The following is a 21,552-nucleotide window of genomic DNA, read 5'->3' as shown; positions in this document are numbered from 1 at the left end:
TAAAACTCTCCAACGTGAATATTTTTTTATATTTTACCAACCAAAAATCTTATTCGCTTAGAGCGAATGAATGTAGAAATCACTCAAGAACAGGACCAAAAGGAATTTTCTTGTTAAAATATTAAATTTTTATTTAAAACAATAATTTTCTAATATAATAAACACGAATAGTAGTTTAAACAGTTAAATTTTCATTTTTCCTACTAAAACGACACAAATTCGAACCTTAACGCCTAAATGTATGCAATGAGAATTTCGTGTTTCCCATGGAAGTGCTCCAACTAATTAATCAAATTTGTGCAAGAAAAACAAGTTTTAAAGTTTTTTTTAATTAAATATATTTATTCTTCGTAATGTTCTTCATATTTTTTTCTAATATTCTTCTTATTTTCTTCATAATTCTTAAATTTTGAAAAATGAAATTGATGCTAATAGTGGGTAGATCATCACACAACTCTAGAACAAACAAAACTCCACCAGCGAGTTACATCGGCATTTCATTTCCACAGACACTCACTCTCTGGCAATCTGCTCTCTGGCAACCATGTAATGAGTGACCCGAAGCATACACCGGCAGGAATACGATCGCGACTCAACCATCGACCAGCATCGAAGTTTATGCTCGCCAGCATACCGAAGCATCGGTTCCGTTGTGCGTTCATTTCACTCTCGTGCGTCGTCCCGTGCGGTCGTGAACGGTTGTCCTTCTGACCAAGTTGGTCCACTGGTTTGGTGATTCCGTATCCGTGTAAAAGCAGTGTATTGTTTTTTTTTCTTTTCATTTTTTAAACAACCCAAGCTTAAACGAACCTTTCGCTCACAGTGAATTCCACGTGGAGCCGAACTGACATACTAAATAATATTTGTATCCCCCTTTTGCTAACACACTCTTCGGCCGCGTGATTTACTGGTTTCATCGTTGTCACTCCGGCACGGTGTGCAATCGCGTGGAAATCGCGAATTTCCGATCCGTTTCCGTACGTTTTCTTTGCGAAGCATATTGATTTTACCCGAGGTGTGCATCAGTTTCTTTTTCTTGTGTCCATCCCGGAAAGGATAGTTTCTTCTTTGTTTTTTTCTTATTTCTTGTTTTTCGGAGCTTTTAAAGTAAACCCGCTTTAGGTTATTTTTTTGGGTCTTCTCTTTATGCTTGTTTTGTTTCGTTTTGTACTTCGAGCGTGCTCGTTCGGTGAGTTGTGTCAAATTTCGCGTCCAATTTAAAGTACTCAACTTCAAAGGTACCGGTGAGATGTGTGACCTGTGTGTGTGTGCGCAAAAGGAGCATAAATTCTACCCAAAAGAACCGGAAAAACGTACTTCAAAGCTCGCTCGAACCTGACCCGAACCTAGTGCACGTACACGGGGTTTGCTTATTAAATATGTTTCCACAGTGAGTGTAGTGTCCACAAGCAGCAACTGGAATAAAAATGCAATAAACAAAACAAAACCAAAAAACCCCCCGAAAAACACATTCAGTGCGATTGAATGATCGAATTTTCACACATCTGTTTGCTTTCGTTTTGTGTAGGAGCAGCGCATTGGAGCTAAGAAATACAAAATAGGAAGCGTAAATAAATAATGTTCTAGTTGTGCCAGCGAACCAAAAAACGGAAATAACACCAACGAAGGAAACGCGCGGAAGAAAAAGAAAAATACCAACGCCATTTGAAAGGATTACGCGCGGCGCGTTTTTCGATACAGCGGCAAAGTGTGAGTGTTGTGTGAGGCGTTGGCTGTTTATTGCTTTTTCGTGAAGTGAAGTGAGCTTTTTGTACCGAGCCGAGCTTCCCGTTGTTGGGAGGATATTTTTCGTTATTGTTTTGTTTTATCGTCCCGTCTTAAAACATCAAAATTTCTTCACTGTCAGCGACCGCGCCACCGGCTACTAAGGAAGAAGGAAAAAATCCCGAAGGTAAACACTGTAAAGCTTACGCTTTTCTTACTCTTAACATGGTTCAGATCGAAGTGTATCAGTGAGGTTGAGTGTGTTGCGATCGTTTTTCGTTTTTGGTGAGTGTAAGGCTGAGACCCAAAAAAATGTTTTCCCCATTCTATCCTCCGATTTACCGACGAACCCAAAAAAGGGAAAAACACAGATTCAAAACCTCATGTTTCCCTCCCCAAAAAATGAATTCTGCGGTTACTTTGGTGTTTGCGACCGGCACATGCTCTGTCTGGGCGTGTGGGGCTGTACGCTGGAAAGTGTCTTGTGTGGTGAAGCAAAATAATTAAACACCACAACGCTACCGACCTTACGATGTTGGATGATGTCACGATTGGGAGCTGGTAGCTGGTTTGGGGATTGAGCCACTTGAAGAAGCTCATGTCGTAAATTGTCCCAATGTTTATTTACCCTGGAGATTTTCCATCATCACCATCAAAGAGTGCCCTGAAGACTGCAAGGGTTTTTTGCTTTTGAGGAAGTGAAGATACTTCCATCCGTTCATGCTTTGTTTAGAGAAATTGATTTGTTTTGAGAAAAAATTATAAACATCGTGTGTAAACTGTTTAATGGAATTGGGGAGTATCTGTTGAATTTTTTGGGCAGTTTTTCTCGAAGGTTTTTATTTTCTATTAGGCCACTGTTTTTTTGGCTCCTATTTAATTTATCAGGCGCACAGTTACGTATTAAAGTATTTTATTATGTTTTATATAATTTACGAAAATTTTATTCCAAAATTTCTGTTTTTTTTTCAAAATTTGGCCCATATTGAGCTCCTTTTACCATTACCATCTTTCCGGCAAATACAAAATTCTTTGTCAAAAAGGGCTTTCTCGGAAACTGTTCATCAAATAATTGGAACTCCTAGTCAGTCAAACCACGTGGCATTAGTCGGAACAGATGAGTGTGTGCTGGTGCATTACCTGGAATGCCACGGGTGAGATTGTTTTAAAATTATTCTCAAGTGATGGAATCATTTGACTTCAACTACTCATAATAGCTAATGGAAATCTGATCCCACCAGTTACACAGCAAAACCTACGGGGTATGAATAGTCGCCCGAGCTGACGAGGTAGCATGAATGTTTTGAAATGTATTAAATGTATAATATATTTAATGTATGTATAATTATTCAATTTTGTATATTTGAAATATTTGAATATTTGTTATTAGGATTATTCCTACGAAATTAGATAGTTTGGAAAGTGTTTGACTTTGTAGCAATATTTTATATTGTGTTAAGCATGGGATCCTCGTCGAACGGTGTTCGACGATCTTCAAATTGGGCGCTTTTTCTCATTAGAGATGTTTTAGCAATTTTTGTGCAGCAGATTTAAAGAAGTTGCATAACAATACTGTAATTTATCTTGTCAGTTTTTGATACATACAGCAAAATCGTGAACCAATTTCTGTTAACTCAATCAATTCCAATCGAGGCCATTTGTTAGTTGAAGACCTACTATTTTCACCAATAGAATTTATTAAAAAATATTCGACGTGTGCAGTTTTTGAACTCCTAAAGCGTTAAAAAACCTCACTCAACTTAACACCCACGTGTCGATAATGGCAAAGGATATTATTCGTATCCCTTTCCGTAGGTGTTGAATGTTACCCCAAAATATCAAAGACAACATCCTGTAGGCACTTGCCCGGGGGGTTGGTAAAAAAATAACGTGTTAATCTGTTTGCTTCCAAAAAAGGGTCTAGACATTGGAACACTGAAACACGCACCAAACACGAAAATTAATTTCTTCGTCTTCTAAAACGGGTCAAGCATGTGTGTGCTTTTCTTCCGTGGCCGGACCATCATGAGGCTCACCCTTTAACAAACCAGCAAGCGGAAGTAGTTAGCAACAAAACGGAACGTAACCCCTTTACCCGCATTAGCATCGCAAAGCAAAAGCCCCCAGCTACCAGTTTTGGGGTGCTTGCCTGTTGGGTGTTCTATGGTTTCCTTATTTATTCCTTAATTTATTCCACCTCCATTAGTGATGATTACTCAAACTCTCGGCATCCGGGATGATCCTCACCGGGTAACTTTGGTTGCCTTTTTTAATTGCTTCACACAAATTCACCTTGTTGTTTTTTTTGTTGTCTTCTCTTATTCAACCTTTACTCGTTGTCCACCCAAAAAGGGTCTAGCGAGTTTTGAGTGAAGAAGGGAGCAAAAAACCAAAAAAAAAAACAACTACATGATCGTAATAAAACGGGAAGCCTATAATTAATTCGGCAAAACCCTTTAATGCTGATGGCGAATGAATAAAAATTGCTGCCAGCTCCGTACCTTACTCGGAATCCTTTTGCGTTTACGTTTCCTTTATCCATTTCCCTATCCCGACTCTTTCTTACTCTCCGCTATTGTGTACCGTACACCGAAATGGACCGAGGGCAACTTGTTGATGAATGTTGTACTAAAAACCACAAACCGATGGTAGATGATGACCTCAGCACACCAACGTTCAGAACAAGGTCATGGAGGGTGGGAGGGAAAGAATCCATTTTTTCGAATACTTTTCATTCTCTTCATTCTGTTTTTCCCTTTCTTGACCTCAAGTATCTTAAACATTCCGGAATGAACAGAGAGCAAAAAATGTAATACAAAACTAAACGAAACATCCAAATTGAAACGGCCATCAACATTTTTCTCAAGGAATGTCAGGCACGGGTTCTTCAGGCTTCAATCCTCGGAAGCGTACAGGAAGCGAGGAAGCAAAGAAATGAAAAAAGAAACCAAATAAAGCATCCACGAACCTGAGGAAGTTAACCAAAATCCTAACCACTCCGCAACAAAACAACCCCGGGATCTTTGGGTAACGATAAGCGAAGAAAAATAATTTCTTTTATACGACTCATTTGTGAGGTTTGATATGACGCTGCCTTGGGTCCCGGAAATGGGGATCGAGATTGGCATCAGGATACGAAAACATGCGTTACGTGCGTGTTTTTTTGTTTTTTTGGCTTGCCAGAGAACCCAGCCCAAGTCTCCAAGTCTACCGGCTGGCAGGATCGTGTGTCGGCCGATGGCTGAAACCAAGATCTAGCCTTTAAGCACGGCGGGGAGTCAGACTTTAAATTGGATTTGATAAAAACGGTCTGAAGGGTGCATTCATTAAAAATGTAATTTGGATGTGATACCACTCGTACCACTATTTCTTTGCTCTTTTCCTCTCTCTCTCTCTCTCTCTCTTTCCCTCACTCACACCATGCTTTCTGTGGGAGGTTTGATGAGCCTTGAACAATGCCCGGGAGTATACGCAATCCCGCTGACTTTGGATGAAATGAAATGATCCAAAGAACAAACAGGCAGACTATCAATGAGAACTTTTAACAATCTAATAATGCTAAACATTTTATGTTTAGCTTCCACTGACAGGCACCAAACCTGCTTTGAAGCGGGTCCTTTTTGGCTGTGGCTGTGTGGGACGTGTGTTTGTGAGCTACCTAAACACCACGAAGGTAAGAACACCTTTCCGTGTCGTATTTAATAAAGGGAAATTTGAGCGAATAAAAAATAAATAAATAGCAGCTCCTATTTGTTTCGGCATTAAATTGGAATTTTATGAGCATTTCACTATAAGGTTGATTGTGTTATATTTTTAGAGAAATCAGAAGACAAATATTCTTCTAACAGCAAAAGTCAGGTCAATTTTAAAATTAAACTCATTGCTTTTCTTACCGCCCTGTCGAGAGAGAGAGAAAAAAAGGGGTCAAGGACTTTAAGCTGAGTTTAAGCAAAGATTGCACACCATCGTGGTCCATGGTTTGCGTTTTTGTGAGTTTTTTTTGTTATTTTAAAATGAAACTACCTTCAAATGAACTTTTGCCGTTTTGCTGCAATTCTAACGACAGACCGGTACACGGTAACCTCATTTGCGATGTAATGGCAGTGTCTTTGTTTAATACAAACCCCCAAACCAAATTGGCCCAGCATTAAGGAGGGGTTTTTTTTGCAACAACGATTGAGTGTTGCTCTTGTGTAAGGTGAGGAAAGAAATCATTTCTGTCCACCTTTTTTCTCTCTCGTTAAGCTTGAATAAATGAGTACGGAAAAATAAATTGCAATCCGGCAAAGTAAAGAAAATGTGTTTAAGTACGTAGCATGTTCTTTTCTTTCCATTTGTACTCACTATCACTATGAGACTGGGCTTTCCTTTAGAACGGCTAGCCAGCAATGCTAGGTACCGGTCTCCGTATTACATGGCTCAATTGTTCCATCATCATCATCGTCATCATTAAAACGAAAGTACGGCCAGTTTACACAAGGCCGTACCTTTCAGGTTTCAGGCTATAGAACGAAATGAAATTAGGAGCGAAAGCAAGCATAATGTAGTGGTGAGCAATCCGCCCATTCCGAAGTAGACCCTTCGAAAGGCGCATTAAATACCTTGACGATGAGTTTCATGTGCAGCAAACGGAGCTGGATGGGTCCGGAAACAAAATGCTCAAGAACATACCAAAGCTCCAAGGGTAAGATTGCTTGGGAGGTTGGGAAAATCTCCTTCTTCCAGCGGTGCAACCGATCCCATGGGATCATGTTTTTTCCCCCTTCGCCTATCGCCATCGTGTCCATCGTGTGCGTCTGTTAGTCATGTTCGTCTTTTTTTTCTTTTCTTATACATCTCCCTTACTTGGGCCGGTTCTGTCTCGGAGCTGTGGAGTTGTTATCAAATTAAAAACTTGTTCCCAACCATTGGATTCCCTATCGCCGGAGCCAGCCCGGTTTTTGATAGCTTCGCCGATCTTCTAGGCCTTTCCAAGACATGGTAACGAGGAATGAGTGTAACAGTAAGCTTCTCCACTTCCCAAGCCCGACGAAAGTGAAGTGAAAGAAACCATGACAAGCCTGAAACTGTAGCTCCTTCGACAACAGCGCGACAAAAGCTTCCGACGGCTCAACGGCTCCCACATCGCATCGCCTTTAGGTAGCGGAGAAAGCAAAACTTCTCAACTTCATAATCGTACCGGCTTGTCCTTGGATGATTTCTTACCGAAAGCCCATGCATCAAGTGGAAGCGGACACCCTAAAACGTGCACCATGTTCATTCATAATCACGCCGAGACAGGATCGTTCGTTTCAAATTTATTAATGGTGACTCGCGACCAAACCCATGGCAGTCTGGCAGAAGTGGGGTTTCTTCTTTATGAGAGCCTCCCATGGTTTGGGTTTTTGGGTAAGCTAGGGGTTTCCTGAACCTGCACGGGGAAGATAATCGTTGGGCAATAATCTACGCGATGAGAAACTTATACGACACCTGCTGAGAGCCATGTGAGCCCTTAAGAAGGAGCCTGTGTATGCTTTCGTAATTTATACCCTGTCATAAATGGGTTAGAAAAGGCTGAAGCTGTTTATTAGAGCTTGTTTGTTTCTCACGACCTCTTTTTTTTTCTTTTAGTGTCTGTCGAGCAAGATTTTCGAGATTTTTTTTTAGTAGCTTTTTCCTTAATTTTCAGATGCTTAAATTTATTAAAACAAACGACCATCTGTGATCAGAATTAAATGAACTTCCAGTTCTGCATCGAGCGCGATCCAGCTTCATCTGGTTCGAGGTGTGCAAATTTAGGAGGATTTAATTAAAAACGAATCTATAATGTAGCCACACTGGTGATGGGGAACGATTAGCTCCAATATCCAACTAGTGTTTTTTTTTGCGTTGCTAGGGCACTGATCTCTACCACACTCGCATTGCTTAGCGACGCACCATATCGTCGGATCGTGCCGGCGATTAATTAATTGATTCCTGCCAGGCGGAAATGAGGAATAAAATGTGCTTTGAATAAATTACCCATCGATGGCGGATTGATATTAAATTTAAACCTGCCAGACGCTGACGGCAGTCGCGGATGGGCCATAGTTTATTATCAAAGTCACATGCAAAAATGGGGGTCTGTTGGGTGTGCGGGGGGGGTTTTTTGTGTGTGACGATAGGTGCGAGCATAAAATACTGGCCACACTCATTATTACGGAAATTTACGTCTTTCTCTGGTGGAATATTTTATTCTTATTCTACACCCCCGGTGTTGACCGGTTGCGAGTAAATTATTAGCGTTTTGCGAGTTGCGAAATGGTTTGCGCCGAAGGTTTATGGCAGGAAGGCGAAGATAAAAGACAGTTCACAACTAGTTGGAGTTTATTGATGGAGACATAAAAACTGTCGGAACGGGCACATGAATCATCGCTTTTTATGCACGGCGGATGGATGGATGCAATATTATTTGTGCTTTAAATTATAGCTTCCTTTTTATAGCATCGGTAAGGTTTGTCTTGTGGAGTGATAATTATTTATCCCCCCTGAAAGTTGAGATTAAACTATAATTTTTGTTATTTATTAAATGGACGAACGTTCTTAGTATTTTTTGTAACTAACTTTGTCTAAGAAGTGTCGAATCTGTCCCCTATTAATTTTAAAAATTAATACAACATTGAATCATTGCATACATTTAGGCGTTGAAGCCCCAAACAGTAATGCGATAAAGAATTATTGGGTTTTTTTATTAGCATTTATTAACTTTTCATAAGTTTTCATAGAACTTTTCATAAAACTTCAGAAATTAGGAATTATCAGAATTGTAGACAGACTCTCCAAACATTCACGAATATTTTGAAATTCGATTTAAATTCATGATTTAAATGACTCTTTACCGAAGGCTCTCGTGAGTTTCATTAGGTTATCCTCTCCAGTTAAAGTTTAATGAACCAAAAAACTGCATTAAATATTGAAGTTTCCTAGATGGCTTAAGTAAACTATTCCCAATCTAGAAGTAACGAACTAAAATTCATTTGCAAAAATTAAAAATTCAAAACGATACCAAAGAAAACGATACCTCTTCAAAGGTTAAATAAAAATGGAAATGAAATTATTCCTGTGACGCATTCAGTTATAAAATTCACTTTCCTTTGCCGCCAGCTGTTGAGCGTTAATGTTGCATAAGAATCATATTACGACAGAGGAACATTCCAATCACAAAATAAAAAAAAAAAAACACCTCAAACAGGCCGCTCTCGTGTCGGCTACTGTGTGCACAAATTATTAATAACCTTTTGACGTCGATTAACACCTTCCCGGCACACAAAACTATGCACTGATTAATTGACTACGGTCGGTTTCCTCTTTCTATGACCGACTTTACGCCACTTTCGTTCGGCACAGCCCAATTCCAAGGTCGCCGCAGTTTCAGCACTTGGATGTACATTTAGCGACCTTTGACCGCAATCAGCGGTGAAACACAATTGTTATCCGTGCGTGCGCGTAGGCGTCGTGTGGTGGCTTTCAAAAGCGTCTCCGTTTTGTAAAAGTACCGTGGCATCGGCTTTATAATCGGTCGCGGCCCTTTTTTCGAAAATCATCCCCACCGATCCCACCCCGCGACTAATGTTTCATCGCGTTTGAGATCGATCCCACGATCGGGTGGAGGCTCCCTTAAACGTGCCGTTTTTGTGGTCATTCATGTCACGTCGCACGAACGTCATCGGGCTTGGAAACGTCAGAAAAAGGAATGTTTCACAATCGTGGCGCACCAATTATGGGCACCGGAGGCTATGGCTGCCTGTTACCTTCCACCATGCTTCCCCCGGACTAATACTGCCCTACGTCTCTATCGTTTCCCCCAAACATTCCTGGCACCACCCCTTATCCTAATCCGTGAAGGTGCGACCCGAATCGAAAGCGACGGAATGACGGTAACAAGAAAGGCTACCATTTGGAAAAAAGTTAAAACCATGTTCGGCCATTTTTCGACGGCAATACTGTGTATGTGCCGGCTTATCGGCTTCTTGGCGAGATTCCATTTCAATGCGCGCGCTAACGAATGTGTCAATCAACTGCATCAATAAGTCAAACAACCGGCCATCGGAGCCAAACGGGGATGATATAATAACATTTACAACCGATTCCGAACCGGTTTCCCGGGTGTGTGCGCGCGCGAATGTTTTTCTTTTTCTCTCTCGCGATCGATCCAAACGGTCCCGAAGGTAAAATGGGGTTTGCTTTTTTGTTTGTTGTTTTGTGGAGCGTTAGTGTCCTTATAGAAATATTATCCCAGCCTTCATTCCTCTCCCTCTCGGTGTCATCATATCGACAATCCACCACGGAGGTATCTGTCAGTTCGATCTGTCATAAAACGTGCGAACGTGAGCAGCGAGTGTGACATGCACGAAGTGTACGGAGCACTTAACCCGTCAAACCATCGTATAGTTGTGTGGCTGTTAGAGGTTGTTTTTTTTTGTGGTGCCTGTGTGCACAACTTTTGCACAATTTCTACCTGGCTGAATAACGCACAGACATAAGTTGCTAAAAAAAGTGACAACGAGAGAGAAAGAGAGAGAGACATAGTTAAGGAAAACTATCGAAACAACAAAAACGATCCTTCTTAAACGTACCACAATGGTATGCAAGCTGTAAAAGACAGGTTCCCGAGCTTAGTTGGAACATTCTTCCTACCTACCGCCGTTCAATTGCGTCTGTGGATCACACCAGAAAAATAAAGTCAATCCAGATAACGATCCGGTGATGGGAAAATAAGCACGAGCAGCCTTTCCCCGTGGTGCATATTCGATGTGCAACACTTTTTCTTCCCGAAATTGGATCGGAACACGGTTGGTGGCTTTCTTTCCACTTGCATGAGTTTCCTTGCTTTTCCGGCGCGATGGCTTGCTTTATTTTATTTTCTTTACTTTTTTCTTGTTGCTTTCGATATTTCAAGCGAGGAAAGTCTGTCGGGAAGAAACATGTTCTTCGCTTTTGAAGAAGCATTCTTTTCTGTAGAATTTGTGTGCCATCATTGTAAGAAAGTGAACATTGAAAATGCATAAGCTTTGTTCATTTTTTTTTGTTGGTTTGCTATTTTTCTTCTGAATAGCAGTTGTGGAAAATAGGGTGAACTTTTGTATCTTTATATACTCAAACACACACTTACGCAAACACGTTTGCTGTTATCTACTGCATCGACACAAGGAAAAGATCCACACCGGCGTTGGGGGGAAAAATATTTTCCCTGAAGGCGTCACAAAAATGGCGTCGAATAACTTCGTCCCGTAGCACGAAGGTTAAGCAGTCTCCGAAACCTAAGCAAAACTATCAACCAACATCATGTCACGTATGATAAAGGGGAAGCATAACAATAGGCCTGGCAGGATTAAAACAGGGTTCCCATCTCTATCCGACGGCCACGACAGTGTGTCGGGCAATGATAGCAAAAACCCGACCAACAAACAAGTGAACCCCGACCCGGTGAAGTGATTGCTCAGGAAAATTATAAAACATTCAGCTTCCTAAGTAAAGCAGAAACACCGAAAAAGTGAAGTGCGAAGCAAAAGTTGGGGCTCATGATTTATCGCATGGCATCGTAGCCTGCCGGGCGTGTCCTCTTCGTAGCTAACTTCCTGACACCTGTATCTGTGAAGCGAGAGAGAGAGCAAAAAAAAAACGGGAGTTTTTGCGCAAAAGATGCAACTATGCAAGTGCATGCAGTCAGTCAGTTTCCGGCTGTCACAGAACACTGCTGATAGCATGACATTATGGTACGGTGACACTGACGAGGACCATGTTTATCGGGGCGCATGGTGAAGGATGAACATTTTAACTTAACGCTGACTAGGAACGAAACCTGAAGATATGGAGGAGTGAGTGGCAATACACAAGAAGCGGTAGAGTGGTTATTGTATCATACCCGTAAGTGGTTTGTTTTTTTCTCTGAGGGAAGCTTATTATAAGGAAAGCTTTCAGGATGCAGAAACCGTTATAGTTTTGCCATCAACCGTGAAATGGATTCCATTTAAAATGCTTTTTAAGGGACTTGTTGTTTGTCAAGGAGCTTTTGTTTTCTTCTTTTTGTTTGTTAAAAGTGTAATGATATTTTTGTGAAGTTACAATTCCAATTTAAATTCTAATGATTTTTCTCACGATTGGTATTTTACATTACCGTTGCAATTTATCATTTGTAACTAAGTATGTCTCTGTTGCAGACTCCTGAAAGTATGAAAATATGTTTTATTTCTTCAATCCTGCAACAGTACAAATTAAAATAGAATAAAATTTTGTTCGAATCAACAAGTAGACGCTTCGAGCTTTTTTCTCTAATACGTTCCATTTCTTTTCAATAATATTTTTTAATAAAAAGTAGCTGAATAAAATACGCTCATAACAACATATTTCTATATCTTTTAATCTTTTGATACAACATCTCGGGAACTACTTGTAATATTAGATTTACAGCAAAAACAGATAATACGTATAAAAATTGCATACTTTTAGGCGTTTTAGATGGAAAATACAAGCGTTTGAAAATGTATCGAGCGGAATTATCCTGTATGGGTTTTTTTTTGTTAATCATTCCGAAACGGCCAGACTATACTGCTGAACGATTGGTTTAAAGTTCTTTCGAAAATTCAAAAATAAATGCTTGTCTCTCTATACGCTGAACATGCCTTCCTAGTTAAATCCTTTTTAAAAAAACGCACACACCTACATTCCTTTCCTCCCGTAGTCAATCATTTTCCAACTAGCGCCCGAAAAGACAAAGAAGAACACGAATATGTAAAGCGTTTCACATCAAAATCGGATTTCGATTGTAATCCTTTCCCGTTCCGAATGGTTTTTTTGCTGGTGAAGTGAAATCACCCCACAATCGGTATCAAACTCACGTCAGTCATCAAATTCTTATCCTTTAAATCGTTAGACTGAACCAATCCGATCGTTTGTAGCATGATCGCGTCAGAGGATTACACACTGACGATGGTCTTAGAAGGAAGCGGAATTATACCTTCGAACGCGTGGAGATACCATTTCTTCTACTCTTTCTGCCCTGAAAATGATGAACGATGGACTCGTCTTTCGGTGGATTGTTTTTTTTCGGAAAGCTTTTACACCCCAGATAAAGCAACCGGTCCCGGGTTGTGCTGGTTTGGTTCTCCCGGTATATAAGATAAATCGTCCGCTTCTGAACCTTTCCTTTCAGTACAGGTGAACACGGTGAATGATGCCTGAAAGCAAGGCAAACAAAACAATTGCTCACCGTGTGGACACAAATGTCATCGCGACATATTCCCGAAAACTAGACCATCTCGTGCTTCGTTCGGGGAAAGATTAGCTTTCAACCCGGGAGGATGTGATTCTTTTCCTTTTTTTTTCCTCCCATGGTTGATAAACATCATCCACGCTTCAGCTACCATTACCGGCTGTGCTCGTGGCCCCGAAAGGTCCGGGCTAAGCTACGGGATTTTATCCTGCTGACCTTTTGTTGCGTCGGCCAAGTGCGCGTAAGCGAGATGAAACGACGGAAGAACTCACCGTAAATGCCGTGTTTTTGGGTGGTTTGAGCACTGAACGGAATACCGATTAGCCCAATCTTGACAGCTGGTCGGTGGTCAGGTTTTCCTGCTCCCGCTTTACCAACCACCGGGAACTCCTATTACCTTCATCAGCTTATCGAACATGACACCGGAACGCTTCGGTCACGGAATACCGTGGCTAGTTGAAGCTATTGGAACCTGTCAGGGCAAGATAAGCGCTAGACCAGCCCCATGGACATGGACAAATCTATGGCGGCCCACGCACCCGCCTCGGCAGACGAATGGGGCAAATTAAAGTTAGTTATCTTCGGCAGCGCTTGTCGGTCGGATGACTTTCTACCTTCATTATTTAGGTCTCCTTCATTCCGGACACATGACACACGATAGGTTACCGAAGGATCAAACACCCGTGGCCCTTGAACGGGAAAGAAGAGACCCCATTGCAACGATGGAATAAATTAGCTCCACAGCAGATGGTGGGGCGTAGATATAGAGCGAACGCCACAAGTAATTCGTTTGTGCAGATTTCGGGAAGCATTAGCGTGTGTTTTGTGCTCGGTAACGTGTACGGCATACGGGTTTTTTGGGGGGGCAGAAGTTTGCCCAAAGATGGAACCGGAAAAGGATGGCGTACGGATGGGATCCAACTTCGTTAATGGGTTACTCTATCTTGTCCTGCTGCTTGTTAAGGCAATGTCGATCCACCATCCACACTCCGTCAGCTTTAGCACATCCCAAAAGCGGAGCGATAGATTAGATAGACTTCTTCGGAAGAAACGTAGCCGTCACGGTGTCGTGAAGTTCGCTTGCTGGATTAGGAGGTTTTGTTCATCATTTAGGACATTTCAACACCTGCCCGAGGTTCACCTTTCCCGCTATGAAGCTATGAATTGCAACAATAAGACGAAATGATGAACATGGTTTGCGAGCGAGGTTTTGCAAGCAATTCATAATTCAATCATTCGTAGGATCAAGATGTCATGTCTCATATTTTAAGTGCACGTTGCGGATAAATCCACCCTCCCCACCGAAAAAAAGGGGTGAGCTTTCGGTGCAAATTGAAGTCGTTACGAGGTGGAAAAGAAGACTTAACAAGCTTAGCATTACTGCTATTAGCTACTGGGTTATGCGTTATGAATGATCACTCATTTCTTAGCTGAGGGATGTTCCGCGTCAGCGCAGCGATTAGCTTCCAGATGATGAAGGAAATTATTCATAATGGAGTTGGGCAATGGTAATGGAGTTTTTGCTGCAGAGCTCGGACGGTTTTATGTTCTTGTACTTTTTGAGTGATGTTATGAATTTGTACCTATAGTAATATTTATTAAAGTGAATAATATTATTTATTTTTAAGTTTCCAAGGCATTTCTGGCTGATGATTTTTCTTATCCTGGCAATTCTCAGTTCTTCAGAGAAATATTATTTATTAAATTGTCATACAAAATTATTTATAAAACACTGTATTATTAATACTTAAAAAAGTGTTGATTTCCTGCTGATGATCTTTCACATTCAGGGAGTTATTCAAAGATATATTATTTATTAAATTGTCGTACAAAATTATTTATAAAACACTATATTATTAATACTTAAAAAAGTGTTTTATTTTGGCTATTAAAGCAAATTTTGAAACTGACAAAAAAAAATTCCGCATTTCAAAACAAAAAAATATTGGTCAAATGAATCGCACACATTTATCAAACCCTTCGCTTGTTAATGCGCGCTCGTTCACAAAGTGCAGTGAAAAATTCACTTTAATTTATATCCCATCTCAATGACTTTCGGCACAAACACCCAGAAGACTCACAGAAAACCCGACTAAAATACAGTAAAAATAAGAATCTTGAAAACATTCCCCTTTCTGATTTTGGCATTTATTTTCAATCACACAAGAAACAAAACTGAAACAACTGAAGGGTCAAACGAAAGAGTTTACTACATGAAAAAATTCGATCCTTCCGCGAAAATGGGGCAGCATTCCCGGGGCCAAAAATTGTGTTTTGACTTCCTTCGCATTTAAAGACGTTAGCCAACGAGGAAAGAGAAAAAAACCCGTCCACATCCCATGCAAGAGGAAAACCGGACAGAAGTAACTTAATCCCATCCCTTCCACACACGCGGCCCTTCTTCTTTGCCTGCAACTTTACCTTACACCCAATTACGGTTTGATTTAATGCTCATCGTTTTCTTTCACTTTTCCCGCGTTTGCAATTATACCCCGTTGCGTTGCTGAATTGCTGAAATCGAAAGCAATTTATTATCTTTCCAGTTCGTATGTGCCCGTCCACCGTTCCAATCGGCGAAGAAGCGCATTACTGATCGTTTCGTTTTCTGCGTTTTTTCCTTCTTCTTCTCATTCGCAGTGTGCGTTCGCGGTGGTGGTGTTTTTCACCAAACCCTCAGCGGGAAAGCGGCCTTCCCTTTTTTTGCGGCAGAACGTGCGTTGGTCGGTCGGCCGGTTGCAGTGCACCGTGAAGTGCACCGGGAGTTGCATCAGCATCGATCGTAAATCGACAAACTCTGGGAACGGAGTGAAAATAAAGTAGCACAGTTCTCTTCGACCACATACACACTCGCACTCGGTGTAGTCGTTGGCGATGGCGGCGCAGTACGTGCTGTTTGCGGTGTTGCTGATGCCGCTGGGTGTGCTGATTGGGGGCGCGTACGGTGGTTCCTGCCGGGAGGCCACCCTCTGCTGTAATGGGCGCGATTCGTCGTGCGTCGTACAGAAGGCACCGCTGAACGCGATCATCGAGGACCTGAACGATAAGCCGTGCTACTGTGATCACGCCTGCCTGAAGCTGGGCGACTGCTGCGAAGACTTCAAATCGCACTGCGGAGGTAAGTGTGGAACCGATGGTTGGGATTACATATGGCCACGGCACCATACCGTGGGGAAGGTAAAATCCGACTTAAACGGATTGAAGTGTTTAATGTGATTTGGTAATTTGTAAAAGCTTCTTACTTAGCGGGCAAACAGCACAGACACGGGTTTTCCTCGAGAACGATACCAACGATATGAGATGATTATATGGTGGGTAATGTGCAAAAAAGTGCACAAAATATTTTAAACGTCGTTTAGAACGCTGCATCACGCGTTGCATTATTTACCCATCTTTTTTTGAAGGTTTTTAACGTTGCGCGTTGAGTTGAATCATCAATTAGGAAGAGTTTTCAATTGCTCAAAGTTTGGTATACAACCAAACAGACGTGTTTAATTGATAAATAATTGAAATAAAAATTATAACTAAATACACTAGACCACGAAATTTGCAAAAAAATTTTGTATCTTTTTGAAAGCTATTAAATTAAACAAATAATATTTTTTTGATTATTTATGAATGAAATAAATTCATGAAAAAACATCAATAAATATTTCATTCAACTTTAACAATACTTAAAATGAAGATATAATTATTTTAACAATTAAAAAACAATTTTTTTTAAAAGTAATTTAAATTAATTAACTTAGCATAAATTAACATAAATTGTTGTGAAACATTGTAAATAATTTTTTTCTAAACTAAAAAAAACCTCAAAGCAAACAAAAAGCAAAAAAATAGACTAACACACCAATAAATTTACTTTATTTACTTATTTAATTTGCTTTATTTATGCATTAATTCACATTCACAAATTTAAATCCTTTCAATCGTGATGCATCGTGCAGATTAACAAACGAAACCGTGTGCAAAATCTAATCATTTATCAATCTTATTTTGCAATTAATCAATCGATTGCATTTACCTGTACGAACCACAAGCTCCCCACACAAAACCCCCCCGAAGGCAAAGTGATTAAACATTTCCCATTTGCTCGTCCAATGTCCTAACCCTTCCGGTCGATTAGTTAACGCACATTAGAAGACCGATTTGTACCAACTACGTCACATCCTGTTCCTGTTGGATCGCTTTTGCGCAGCAAAAAAAAAATTGCCATTCAGACGCAATAAACCTTTCCGTACCAATCTTTTGATGGTCATTGATTTGTATACTGTTTTTTTCCTCTCTTCTGTAGCCTCTGCAAATCAGATCCATTAATCCTGCGCCTCTGTTTTCTGGATGGAGGATACGGTCAGTTGAGAGTAGTAATTGGAAATGTTGGTGAAAGCGAAAACAAAAAAACGCATGGATTAGATGCGTTGAAACATTCCACTTCCTGATCGAATCCTTGCGCGCATGGATGAGTGCCCTAATGGGGTGGGATTGCTTTTTTTTTTTACTTGCCAACCCCTTTTGTACCCCCAGAATCCCACCAGGGGTTTTGATTGGGTCGAGCCAACGCAATGATTGCATAATTAATCGTTATGCTGAGCTATGAATCACGTCGGTACGCTACCGCAACGGAAAGATCATAAATCAAGCACTCTGGACACGGCCCGTCCCATACGGTTCATGGAACTCTTCATATTATTTTTAGTAAATCCCAGGTACCTCGGTTGCGCTCTAGCATCGTAATCAAAGGGCGAGCCCTTCGAGCTGCAGCCTTTGCAGTCCCGCGGATTGATTCCATTCGCATCGGATCGGTACGCTGGCTGGTGGTGTTTTTCTGGGGTGGATGTATATTGCAACAGTACCCGTTTTAGAAGCTTATTTTTTCACTCTCTCTCTCAATCTGCCATGTTGCGTGGCCAAAATAATCCCTGCATCGTTTGAATATGCATCAGCCCATCATCAGCGCTGCGCTCTAGTTTTGGGGGCGAAACTGGGCGCGTGAACGCATCGCTTCACAACGACCGTCGCTCCACAATCTTCATCCAACATTATTCCACATTATTTATGGAAATTTTCACCATTCAAGTGGGCCACAATTTAGAACCACACACACACACATACACATACCTATTTGCATTTGGGATGCAATTTCGTCAAACATTTGCCTTTCAAAGGCAAGGAAAAAGGGAAGAGTGACACCGGTACGAGCCAGCGTGATTGGATGGGAAGTTTTTCCAAACTTTCCTACCCAAAACCCACGCTGTTATAGTTTATGAATATGTTGATGTTTTTACCTTCCTTCCATTTTTTCCTTGTTTTAGTTTTACCTTAGTGCCGTAAAATGGGAATACAAAAAAGGCAACTCTACTTGCCTCCCCCAAAAAAAAACCCACCTCCTTCGACGGCCTTAATAATATAGAATAAAAATTCAAACAAACCACACCGTAAAATAACCATTTCCGGTCCTAACTAACTTCCTTTCGGGTGGAGGTTTCTTCCGGGTCCCCGTTTAACGGGGTCGGGACGGATCGTTACCGTCAACCATCAACGATGGCCGTCATCGTTGTCATCGGCAACATCCGATCTGGGACAGGGTTTTGGCGAGATTCGAGATACGAAATGAAATTCATGGAAAAATCTGATCCAATTCCTGTTGCAGCGTTCTGAAAACGTCACTGGTAAAGTTTTGCCCATCGAAATTGAGGAACTCCTCCCACAAAAACAACAAAAAAACTAAACTCCAAGAAAAACCTCGAATATAAATGAAAATGGTAATGGCCAGTTGGGCAAAGCTGGGTAAAGAAACTGACCCGTCCGACGCAAGATGATGGGCTGTGAAACAAAAGGAGACCTTCTACCCCCCTTCCACTAGGAAGAGTTGGGCCGTTGCCCATTTGGTGGGGAAAATGTCCAACTTTTTGTACCGAAGTTGTGATGTTTTATTTTTGAATAACAGAAAGTGAGCGAGTGAGTGAGGGAAAAGGTAAAGGGAAAAAGGTGACGGAAGTTAGTTTTCCTTTTTCTATTTGTATTTTGTTTCCGTTTTCATTAAAATGTTTGGTCACTTCCTTCCCAAGGATTTCCGCACCTGTTGGTGTTGGGAGTTTTCTTTTATGAAGGATATGGAAATTTTTACCTTTTCTGATTTCAGGTGATGTTTTATGGTAGTTTTATTATTTCTTTTTGTCGGTTTGGAATGGTCATCAGAAATTATGTTTTGTGCTCTCGAAATGGTGTACGTTTTGGAAATTAACTTTTTTAATTATTTACATTTCTTTTTCTTTTTTATTTTAAAATTTATTTATGTTCTTAAAACGCAAGAAAGTAAGATTATAAATAGTTCAAAATTCCTTATTTATTATGCAGAGGGGCATATTTAAACTGGATGTTTAACGCAACAAGAGCTCCAGATGCATTCAGTGCATGATCAACCGCTATTCAAGTTTCACAATTGTCATGACCGACAGACGTACGACATTCGACTTTGCATACGAAACAGAACCTTCATCACCAGTGGAGACATTTGAAAGAGCATGCAAATTTTCAATAATTCATCTTCCAACCGTTCGCTACCGGACGTTTTCGTGCCGGACAGACTCAAAGAACCCGCCGAGGGCGTGAGAGAAGAAATGCATCCAAGAAATGCATCCGTACGTGCACAGAATGCTATAAAACACTGTTCTGTACGGTTTCTCTTTCTCCGTGGTATCTTCCAGCTGGGCATAGGAAAAACGGAATGCTTTCCGTTAATGACTGGACGGAATGGTTCTGAAACGAGCATTTGATGATTTGATGATGAGCGTTCCCGGTTAAAGACGGTTCTCAGATGGAGTTTCAGACCACCTTCACCAAACCACATAACCGACGTGTTTTCTTGTGCCCCTGAAAGGTAGGCAATGCGCATCGCACGGTTACGGTAGGTAACGAGCTGCCATGACAGGAATAATAATAACTCAATATTGCACTAATTCCACTTACCGTAACCCGTAACGCACCCTTATACACTGCCTGAAAAGATGTATGGCCACTCGTTCTGGTAGACACACGGGAACAGAACAAATAACAGAACTTCCTGGCGTCTGCGTCGATAGTAAATTTGTTAGGCAAACAGTTTAACTCCAAGATAATGAAGATTGTTTTTCTCACCGTATGGTGGACCCCCAAAGGGGGGGGGGGGGGGGGTATGATTGGCGTGGGGGAGGATGGGAAAAAGTTCATCGAATGATGGTCTTTTCATGCAAGTCTTTCAACAAACCTTTCACCTTTTTCACTAGCAACAGCTCGACGCAAGTTCTTCTCCCGCCTCTTAAGGAGTTTTGGCGGGCTCTCAGGCAAAATAGGGGGTAAAAACGGAAGGAATAGCATATTTAACATCTAAATTACACTTTGTTCTCGCGCGCTGTAAATAATTTACGTCTGCAGCTGCGCTGCGAGTAGAGAATGGTAATTTCTTGTCAGGGCGCGCCCTGAGCTTGATGCCGATGATGTCTGCACCGTCGACAGTGTGACGTGAAGCCATTTTTGGTACGCCCGCCGGAAGCAGTCGAATACGGGGGATGGGAGATTTGGGCGAGAAAATTACCAAATACATAATTTTCACTAGTGGTAGCTGTTGTCGAGTGATTGCGTTTCTTACGAACAACTTCTGTTGGGAATGTTTGGTCGTTTTTTTGTGGTAGTCTTCTCGTCTGGTACTCGAAATGATTGCGTTTTTCATTTTGGATCTGCGGTTCCGAGAATGGTTGGCTAGGCTCACGAAGAACTTTAGTGCTCACGTAAACTGATTTGCAGTCGCGAACATCGTTTCCCGGCGGCCAATTCAACCCTTAGTATTAGCTAGTACAAAAATGGAGGGGTTGAAACAAAAACGAGGTGCCCGGATACGATCAACTAAAACAAAACTTGACTGGGAGAAGATAGCTAAAATGAAAAGGAAAAAGAAAAAAAGGCTGGAAAAACAATTGCTCGCACAAAAGTAAACCACCAAATGGGGCTTGGGCTCATTTGCAATTCGTGTAAGTTGGCGGAGATTGCTTAATATGCGACTATTGGCTGCATTCGTCTGTGCCGAACGGTTCCGGCATTTCGACATCAGGCCTACGCCGAGAAGGATGCGCCCCTTGCTTAGGATGAGCTACAGGGTGGAACCGTACCGCGCCGTACATCCACCGCATCTTTGCGTTGAATTATGCATGAACGCGCTGCACAGTCGCCTTACAGCATCCCAAAGCGCGCTCTAGCAAAAGTTTGATAAACTCTTGGCTTAACGAGATATTGCGGTACTGGGAAACAATGGTGTAAGTACTGGGGTTGGTATAATTTTTTTGTCTGCCAAAATTATATACTTAAAAACTTTTGTAAGACAGTTCGTGCCAGAAGAAGCTACGAGCGTCATTTTTCTAAGTGAATATGGTGTGTGTTTTAATAAATTGTTTGTTTTGAGTTATGAAAAATAAAAGGGTATTTAATTGTTTTCACGTTGGACTAAGAAGCTAAAAAATTCTGTACATTATGTGAAAAATTTGGATAAAGGCTTGACAAAAATGATTTAAGATAATGCTAATGAATTGAAGAATGGAAATTTTATTTATTTATTTATTTATAATTAA

At 41.1% G+C, this 21,552-nt stretch overlaps 1 protein-coding gene across 6 annotated transcripts in view; it reads left to right on the top strand.

The window, feature by feature from the left end:
* Positions 1-644: 644 nt before the first annotated feature.
* LOC125771641 (somatomedin-B and thrombospondin type-1 domain-containing protein) overlaps positions 645-21,552 on the top strand; it is a 38,334-nt gene continuing 17,426 nt past the window's right edge. The window contains exons 1-3 of one of the 6 annotated variants that reach the window (XM_049442456.1): positions 645-748; positions 1,529-1,912; positions 15,593-16,070. In XM_049442456.1, the coding sequence (XP_049298413.1) occupies positions 15,827-16,070 (244 nt within the window). In that variant the 5' untranslated portion in view covers positions 645-748; positions 1,529-1,912; positions 15,593-15,826. The other 5 variants (XM_049442453.1, XM_049442454.1, XM_049442458.1 and 2 more) reach the window with 5 other exon arrangements.

Source organism: Anopheles funestus, chromosome 3RL, assembly GCF_943734845.2.
Source record: "Anopheles funestus chromosome 3RL, idAnoFuneDA-416_04, whole genome shotgun sequence".
In the NCBI taxonomy this organism is placed as follows: domain Eukaryota; kingdom Metazoa; phylum Arthropoda; class Insecta; order Diptera; family Culicidae; genus Anopheles; species Anopheles funestus.
This window is presented reverse-complemented; position numbering and strand designations above follow the sequence as displayed.